The sequence below is a fragment of the Atta cephalotes genome (genome assembly GCF_000143395.1).
Source record: "Atta cephalotes unplaced genomic scaffold scaffold00019, whole genome shotgun sequence".
NCBI classification, from domain to species: Eukaryota; Metazoa; Arthropoda; class Insecta; order Hymenoptera; family Formicidae; genus Atta; species Atta cephalotes.
The window spans coordinates 1279843-1289824 of NW_012130083.1; the positions used below are offsets into that span (position 1 = coordinate 1279843).

At 39.2% G+C, this 9982-nt stretch overlaps 1 protein-coding gene across 1 annotated transcript in view; it reads left to right on the forward strand.

The window, feature by feature from the left end:
• LOC105619163 (zinc finger and SCAN domain-containing protein 2-like) overlaps nt 1-3564 on the forward strand; it is a 7091-nt gene extending 3527 nt beyond the window's left edge. Inside the window, exons 2-3 of the mRNA XM_012200693.1 lie at nt 1602-1692; nt 2993-3564. Coding sequence (XP_012056083.1) covers nt 1602-1692; nt 2993-3564 — 663 coding nt within the window. The remainder of the gene's footprint in view (nt 1-1601; nt 1693-2992) is intronic.
• The last annotated feature ends 6418 nt before the right edge of the window (nt 3565-9982 follow it).

Here is a 9982-nt window from a genome sequence, read left to right on the forward strand (position 1 = left end):
AATACGAAACCTACTTGTCACTCGCGCCGCCGTACGTTATTGTTCTCGTCGTACGACGTAATATATATATATATTATAATAACTATACTATATATATATATATATATATATATATATATATATATAAAATACCCATACGTAATTCTCACGCTCGGCCAATGCGCAGCGCCTCATTCCTGTCTTCCCTTCTGCCCTTCGTTCTGATAGCACAAAATCAGTCACTTCCTTGTTCTTGCCTCTTCATGATCAATCTGTATTTTCTGTCTGCCGCACCGCACCTGTCGCTCTGTTCGATGTCTCGAACCTCTCTAGCCCTAACCCTAAAGTTCTCCACTAACATCCCCATATCGCGTTCACCCGATGCTCTCTTCTCCGCACGATTGGAAAAAAAAACGCTTCGCTGCCATTGGCCAAATGGTAACAGGAGGGGGTGGAGCCAGCTTTTAGCGGTGCTTACTTTTTTTATTGTTATCTGATTTTTCACACCTTGAACGCTGGTTAACTTCTTTTACGCTCGTTCGTTGCGAGGAAGATAGAGTAGTTTCATTGTTTTCTTGTTTTTTTTATTTTTTTATTTTTTTTTATCGCGAAAAGACAAACGGCAAAGAGGAAAAGAGAGGAGAGACGTAAACGCGTCGATGATGATTACGATGATGATAATGATGATGAGTGTTATACAACGGATGATGCATTGTCGGCAGGTTTATCGTTTCCGTATTCTCTTGCGTCTTCTTGTTGCTTTAGACGATAACGATGACAATGAGGAAAGATGAAAATGAGACAAAAGTAGAAACAGGATAGATTAATATGTAAAAATAAAAAGAGAAGTGACAAACCAAGAAAGAGAGAAATCAAAAGAGAGAAAAATAGTGTGACGTATATTTCATTTTTTTTCCTTATGAAAAGTGTATTACGTGCGCGCGCGCGCGGGAGAGAGAGAAAGAGAGTGCTTCGAAGATGTCGTCGGAGATGATCTCGTTTCAATAGTGACCGTGATCGCTTTGTTCACTTTTGGGTCGCAGGTGAGTGAGATTATCTTCAAGTCACCATCATTCTGAAAGATTTTTAAGCTTTGCGCGGGGGAAGCGAGGGAGCTAGGGAGGCCAGCCGCTAGAAAAAAAGAATACAACGTTATAGAAAAAAAAGGATCGAAATCAAAGTCATAGATGCATAAAATAGATAGAACGAAAAGACGGAATCGTTCCGAAAAAGTGTGCGGAGTGTAAGAGAAAATACCGGATGTAGAAGGATGTGACGCCGGAAGTCGAAAGCGGATAACGATATTGTGTTAGAATAACTACGTGTACACAAACTCGAACGAAATTTTATAAAGCTAATCAATCGAATGAAATACGCAAGGAGGAGAAAAGAGTTGCTTTTTTTTCTCTCGAGCGTCCTCGATCTCGATGGATCGTTTTCCCGTAGAGATGGATACAAGCAGACTGACTGGACGTTACTGGACTGAAGGGGGTGGGGAGGATTAAAGTGTGCACATGTGTCACTGATGAGCTGTTAATCAATTTCGTATAGGCGTGATTGTCTAATATGCGTATATATGGGTTGTATTCGTTGGAGCGCACGATCCTATCTACTGATCGTAGATTCCAAGTTGGGAGTATCATTTCAACAAGTTTTACTTTATCCCTGGATTATACAAGTCGAGAAATAGATTGCATTTAGCAGAAAAAGCAGGTTTGTAATCATTATAAGATTCTTTAATACGATTGGTTCTTGATTTCTTGCTGAATCTGTAGTATAATTGTATTAAAGAATTTTACAATAGTTGCAAGCTTACAAAACTACTTTTTCTTTGAACGCAGCTATAGATTTGTTCGAATATCCGGGATGCGTTCAGGAATTCAGAGTGTTAGCATTTTATCCTTGTTTACTGAATAGACAAGGATAAAACATTACAATCTGAGTGCATCCGGGTTAAGTTTCTGAATGCAGCCCTGAACGTCATTGCATCTCGAGTTACAAGTCAATCGAATGTGAAATGCTTTGATCAGTTGTCGACTCGAAGAGAGATTCTCGACAAATCTCTCAATGTTCGAACAATTGCTGTTCGACAATTGTCAGTTTTCCCTTCCCGGAATCTACAATAAGAATGGAAGTGCCGTGTCGCGCGTCACATCCCGTATATACGCGGATTTTCTATGTCTCGCGAGTATGCAAGCGCGTGTGAAATGTTCATCGAATGAATGGGGAGAAGGGAGGGTGCATGTGTAAGGTGGATGGATGTGCATGGCAGAAAATACGAAGTACGCGTGAAGAAGTAGGAGAGTCCGAGAGAAAGAGAGAAAGACTGATGTTACCAGGAAATTGTTCGATTTTGCAACCGACGTGAGAGAGAATGCGTGAAAGTGTAGTCTGTCTGAAGGGGAATAGACGATGAGCGGGGGTGGGGACGACATGGAGAGGGCGTGTCGCAGCCGTGAAGTATCCTTTAACGCGGGACAGAAGTTGACTAAGACGGCCGATTCAAAACGGTGACTCTTTTTTGCTGGCTCTACCCTTCCTCTTGCTTCCCCCCACAAATATAGAGAATACGTTGTGCCAATACAGTACACAGAGATACATAGTTACGAGATGCGTGGTAGAACTCCGTTTATCAGAACGTCCGCGGAGGAATTTGTGCAAAAGGAAACGATCGTGCAACGGTATTCTTACCTAATCGTAAGATACAGAGATGACTTGAGTGAAAAACACAATCTTCAAACAATGTAAAGAATCAAGAGACTGATGACCTATGCTGATGAGGATCCTTTGGTATTAAGGATCTGTTTATACACAGATAATAATTGGGAAATCAATAACTCGAAATATCTGGAATACTATCCGTCTGTGATACCATTCTGGAAAACGAGCAAGAGTTGTAAGATTTTAGCCTTCTGATAAACGAACTCCTACCGCGCATCCAATGCTTGCACGACATATATATTATACGCGGGCATGGAGAGCGATTTAAAGGATCGAAGTCTCTTCATTTCAGAATTGGAGGAGACGTCGAGTGGAGGTGGTGATAGCGGCGAGCCGCCGACTCACATCCGCATCAACTTCGAGCGATGCTTTCGTAAAGAGTTCAGCACGTCGCTGCAGGGTAAAGCCGCGTCGACCGCCGCGGGCGATGATCAGCAACAGCAACAACATTCGGACACTGAGATGGACACGAAGGCAATGTCGAAGGACAGCATAAGCAGTGCCATATTTAGCGTGATGGCCGGCGAGGCGGAAATCAGTCAGAGCGACTTCGAAAGCTCATTCAAAACCGAGAACGAGCGCACGGAGGGTTCGGTGCGGGACTTCTGCGTGAAGGAGGGCGACGTTTATCGATGCACCGTGTGTCATCGCACGTATACACACATCAGCAACTTCTGCCGGCACTACGTCACCTCGCACAAGCCTAACGTCAAGTACTACCCCTGCCCGGTCTGCTACAAAGAATTCACCAGGAAGGACAACATGGTCGCTCACGTCAAGATCATACATAGTCTTAAACCGCACATGAGTCTCAGCAATAGTGGCAACAGTAATAGTAGCAGCAGTATGGGTCAGCCGCGGTAGACCATCGCTGGCTGGGCGTCCTCTCAGCATGCTTTCTCCCTCAGACCGCGTTTCTTGGATCTTGCGCATAATTCCGTGATGCCGGAAATGCTGTAAATCCTGGTATCATTCATGATATCATACTGTGTCCATGATATGATATTACGAGATATTCTAAGAGTTCGTGACACCAAGATTTTTTATGTTAACCGAAGAAGATTTGATACCGGTGATTAATGAATAGAAAGAACGAAACTTGATGGTGTCATAGGTTATGATAACTAAGGAATTACGATAGGAAAAAAAATGGTGGGGTCTATGATGGATGAATGTTATAGGTAGATTCATGGACCTGATGCGCTTGCCAAAATGATAAAGTCAAAGAACGCGAAGAGGGAGAAGAAGGGAGAGGAGCTCAAGAAAAACGTGTAGAGGCCAATATAACGCCTTGAATGAAGTCAGTGTGCTCCTATGAGCAGAAGGAAAGAAGGACGATAGATAGATAGGTACGAGTAAGCGAGAAAACAAGTAGGTAGATAAATGATTGATTTTATAAAGTGGCTGTACTCTTCTGAAATGGCCACAGAGGGTGGGTACGCGGAAAACAAGCGGGTGTGCAAGATTCTAAGCTATGAACGTCATCATCGGAGCACACGTTCCTTAGTTTTCGCGCGAACGTTCTCTGTGACAGTTTTTCCGGTGTGCGAATTTAATCATTTGGACGTTAATCGTCTCTAATTTATAAGGTGAACATATCTTGCGAAGTGTGTTTTCGCTATCTATAATATTACACGACGTGCATGTTGCATGAGACTAGCTCAATATCTTGATACCAAATCTATGCCTTGGAAGAAGAGTCGTATATTCACATATAAACACTTTGCAGTACTTTTCTACTTCCAAGCCGCAGAATTTCTTTTTAGGAACACTTTAAAGAGACACGCAATATATCGCTCAAATGATTAACGAAGCTGATCTGTCGAGTTATCGACGCTGCGTAATCCGTGATCAGCGAGGCGCGGGTCTGACCAAGTCCAATACGTACTACGACAAGTCAAGTAAATTATTAAAATAACTTCTATACTTAAATGTATTGGCGAATGTACCATCTGTGACGGTATCCTTTGATATCCCTTTTATTAAAAAAAAGGTTCTGGGTAGCTTTCACTACGTATAATTCGGGCAATGCTGCCCTGAATTTTGTCCCTGTTTCCAGATCTTGGTCCTGATCCTGGTCCTAATATTAGTCCTAGTTATCTTTATCAATCTCCGTGCCTTTGAGGACCCATAATGCGCACGCTTCGGTATTTCGAGTTACGCAACGATCGTCTTGCGAAGGATCGAGCTTCGATAAACTTCGCTGGAAACTTCCGGAACGATTTGCGCGCGTGTAATGAGTAACGGGCATTAAAGTTACAAAACGAACGAGCTTTACCGCGTTTGTCCCGAAGAGAAAGGGCAAAGCGGATGTAAAAACGAGAGATGGAAGAGGCTTTGTACTGCATCATAAACAAAGAGTTTATATAAATCTAACCGATGCATTATTTCAACGCACGGTTCAGCGTCGTACAACGGGTAATCAGTTGTAAAAAAGAAACCGGTTGTCGCGTAGCAAAGTAGAAGAGAGGCATCATGTAAATCCAAATCAACGCAGAGAGAAAGAAAGAATATATTTACTATTGCCTGACTATATTACGTTGCAGAAAGAATCAAACACGCCAGCTGACGCAGCTTGGCGATACATTTTTACGAGGTGCGCGCGTGTGTTTTACGCATCCTTTGTTCATGTTCTCCAAACACGGGTCTTTATGCCTGGTAAAAACAAAGAAACAGTAGTTTTCAATATTTAATATAGATAGAATACCTCGAAGTCATATTCTGAAGAAGTCGTTTAGTGATTATATAGCTATACATAATAGCAATAAAAGAAGTTAAGCTCTTGCAAGTTGAGGATACACCAATTATATATAATAATTTGTTACGTAATTGTTGAGCTATTGAAAGAAACTTAATTCAATTTGTAGGAGACTTATCAGATTCTTGTCTTTATGATAGAAGAAGGAGACTAGAAGAAAGGATGAAAAAAAAAAGGTTAATCCCGGTGAAACGTGCGCGCGTACATGCGTTATAAATAATAAGGGAACTACGTAGACTGAGTAAATGCAATATATATGTATCGATGACCGTTCGCCATGTTGTTGTTGAGCCGTTTGGATCGCGAAAAGAATGCCGCGGCATTTTTTGGAGGAACGACGTTAAAAGGGACGGAAGGACGGAACGGGGGAAGCGCGCAATCTCGCGAAAGACTGCAGAGGGACGGTTTTAACGACACCAAATACAAGATAGTACTGACATTGGATAGACTGAAGGCACCTTAGTAGTAACTTAACGCCGCCGCCATGCCGGACTGTCCTGTCCTGTTCGGCTGAGTCGATTTCCGGATGTCGACGTGAACATCCGGGACGCTAAGTGGAGAACCTGGTGAATCAAGTGATAACGTAAGAACAGTTTTATGTGTCACTTGTATCAGAACTACACTAAAGCTGTTTTAGTTTAAAAAGTTTTACGTGTGTCGAAAGAATTACTATGTAACGTAGATGGCGCAGTAATAATTCTGCTACGATTGGAAAGAAATTATGTTTTAGAGTTGAGATAACTTATGAATACATATTTATCGTTTTACAAATAAGATATTTTATAGTATATATTTTACTTATTATTGGATCGTCATCAAAGTTATTACTCAATTATTGAAAGATTTTGTTTTTTAATAATTTTTATGAATCTTATTCGATATCTTATTCGAAGTGCGATAGCTTTAAATTAATCATGTTTACTTAATTCTTTATTAATTTCATTTTTTTATTATTTTCCATCCGAAGTTTACCAAGTTTTCAAACTTAACTCTCCGAGTCTTGAATAGTCAGTCATCGAGTTTATATAATTTTACACATACTACATAGTTAAAAATTATGTATACATATATATGAATTCTTTATCTGTTATTTTACTCTTCGCAATTTTATCTTAACAATCGGATGAGAACGTCATCAACCGAGAGGTCGCATGATGGTACGGTAATGGCGGTTAGAGGCTTAGTCGCGAGAAAAAAAAGCACTAAAAGTACGAGATCGTAGCTTACTATATTTTGCACCTTACACTCCGTCGAGCATCCTCCCTCCGTGAGAGGGGCGAGACGATTTATATACAAATTTTTCACTAGTTGGGCATAGACGTTAGACGACTAGAGGCTACATAATAACTATAATTATTATTATTATCACTACTATTAATCAGTTATTACAAGTAACGGAGATCTTCATTGTTACTTTAATGCGCGAGGGGGTTGAATATACCCCGATTGACCAGTGTTGTTCGTTCGTTATTCAAGAGGTATCTAGCGTTGCAAAGATAACAAAAAAGTTATAGTTGTAAGGATCGGATCGTTATCATGAATAATAGTAGGCTTCGTAATATAACCTGGAATAAGTGCTCTCGTTTCAAAGAAACCCATTGAGGTATTTCAAGTTAACATTTTCCAAATTTTTTACGAGCTCTAGGTAAAGCAGTAATCGATCAATGTTACACAAGTTGAAGTATCGCATTTGAATAGAAACATATTCGCGATATTAAAACACTACCTCAAATAAGAAGAGATACATTTTGGAAGTTAGAGCATGATCTTGAAATGTTTAGAGCAAAGTTATTGAGAACACTTGATCCACATTTATTTGCGGGACTCATTAAGTTTGTGCTGCGATCCGAATATACTTTTAAGCGAATAGAGAGTTCTATAATACCAGTTTAGGCAGCAAAGATAGCGCAGTAGAATATAGAAGAACGAAAGGGACCTGTGAAAAGGGACAAGGACGGGAGAAGGGGGGGAGGGATTGTTGAGTAGATGAAACGGCATAAAGATCGTTTCGTAAACATTAAAATGGTTAGTGGGCCGTGCCGTAGATTTTCGCGCACTCAGATCAATTATCCGAATATATTTGAAACTTCGATGGACCAAAGAGCTTCTTACCGATCCTTGTAGATTATTTATCCCAAGCGAGAAAGGATGGGAGCGTCTCAGAGAAATCTTTCGCGAATTCCAAAAGCCCAGGATACGCGGTGCCAAATGCATCTTTTTCGCAAATTTATATATCACAATATCATGCATTGTTAAATTTTGTACAAATTCATAATTTGAAAAGTATTTCAATGGCCAAGATAATAATTAATTAACTAATTAATCATACTAAGGCAAATTAATTCTTGGTCATGAATTAGGCAATAAGAGAGAAGTCTACATACTTACAATATATTATAATATTTTAAAATATCGTTAAATATTAAAAATGGAATATTTATGTAAATGATAACTTATATAAAACTTATATAAATGATAACTTATATAAATTTATGTAAAATAATGATAATTTGTCATTATTACAGATTTAAGAATTAAGAGCTTGACAAGATTTTGCTAGAATTTATTCATAATGTTCTATATTTTTCTTTGAAATTATTACACGCGAAATTTGGCATCCAATATTCCTTGGGACTACAGAATCTCGCACCGTCAGGTCAATTATTATCCGCAATATTCGAAACCTTGTTGGACCAAAGAGTGTTTATAAACGGTAAAATTCCCGAAAACCCTTAAGGAAAATGACACCAAGTGTGAATAAAGGGGGACGGTTACGGCCTGGTTCCATGATGGGATATCATAAGCCCATCCAACGTGTGTATGCGAAGGATTCAGGGGAATAGAATAGATTTCACGAAAAATGGGAAAACAAAAAGTGCAAAGAGGCAGCGGCTAGACAGCTTATATCGATTTTATAGGAGGAGAGGCAAGCAAATAATAATTAAATACACTCACATTTGATAATCACTGAGAGGCTAAGACTAACTCAATTAATTAAAGGGTGAGAAAGACGCGAAGACGGAAAGGATCACCGGAGAGAGAAAATGTCTGCAGGTCGTGATCGATAATTTTTCGAAAAGTTCTTTTTCTGGGACGTTGCAATTTTCTCGAATTCGAGCAAAGTTGATTTTAACAGATCGGATTTATCATTGTTATTGTCATTTGTTGTTTTCTATTATCTTTTTGAAACGAGATCTGCAGGCCTCTTTTCAGTGTGCGGATTGCGATTTTATCAATTTGTACAATAATAGCTTTGATTCACCCTAGTCGATGTCTGCGTGAGAAATGCGAAAAAGGGTGTGAGAATTGAAGATCACTGTATCGGCGTGATTTTATCATTCTCATATTTTGTAATTTTCTCTTTCGCGCATTTTAGAAAATCTATGTATACCAAAGGATTATAAATTTACACATATATACGTGGTAGCTTATTATAACAACTATATCATTTATCATCGCTGAAGTTTCGCTTGACGCTCCTTCGATATCCAAGATGTTCCTAAAAGTTTAGGAAGATTTTAGAAACATTCTGTATATGTTTTTACAAAATTATTGTACAAGTTACAATCGACTTATATTAATTTTAGAGTAAGTACTGATATAGTCTCTATAGATTTTTGAAACTTTTAAGAATCATCACAATTGTTTTTTTTTTTACCTTTTATCTTTTTTTTTGCCGTGACAAAATTTCGCAATACGTAGATGGGTGAGCATCGCGCATTCGTTGCAAATGTTATCACATCCTTTTGTGGCAATCACAGCAGTTACAGAGAGCATTTCGCGTCACGCGATGATAGTACGTGATGATAGTCGCAGAACGGCCGATTCTCGAAATCGCTTCGAATTCCTCGCCGGCATCTGAAGGCTCGTGATCAGGATAAATCGCTGTTAGAAAAAGCACGATGAAGATGCAGCGACTGATCTTGAGACTCGTGCAAATTTAAAGGCGTTTAAAGAGAGGAGAAATTCGCTCACATTCGTTGCCTTCTCGATGTTGTTGAACTTTTTAGAGTTAAGGTTGTTAAAAAGCGCTTTCAATCGTTGCCAATTGTAGGGGACAATCGAGAAGAAGATGGGAAAAGAGGAGAGACTTTTTGCGAGAAACCAAGGGTACAAAAAGAAAGAGAAATATGCGATGTCAGGTCCCCATATATTCGTACAAAATTAGTGTTCAAATTGTAAAAAGTGTTCATAAGTCAAGGGTGAGGTGTCGCGTTGCGAGGAATTGTTATTCGCGTGAGGATGGCCGCTGTTTCTGCGACGTGTGCTACATTGCTCGTTTTATTATCAAAATTCCGTCTTTTCTTCGGAATTGTACGTACAAACTATACGGGAATCGTACTACTTATAATAGATAAGTTACGAAGACAATTCTGTATAATGTTCGAAAATTGGATTCTGATCTGCGGATTAGATTTTGTTGATATTTGTTAAATTGTATGTATATATATGTATATATATATATATATATATATATATACTATAGTAATTTATAGTGTTGTCGTTGTGTGTCTACTAATTTAT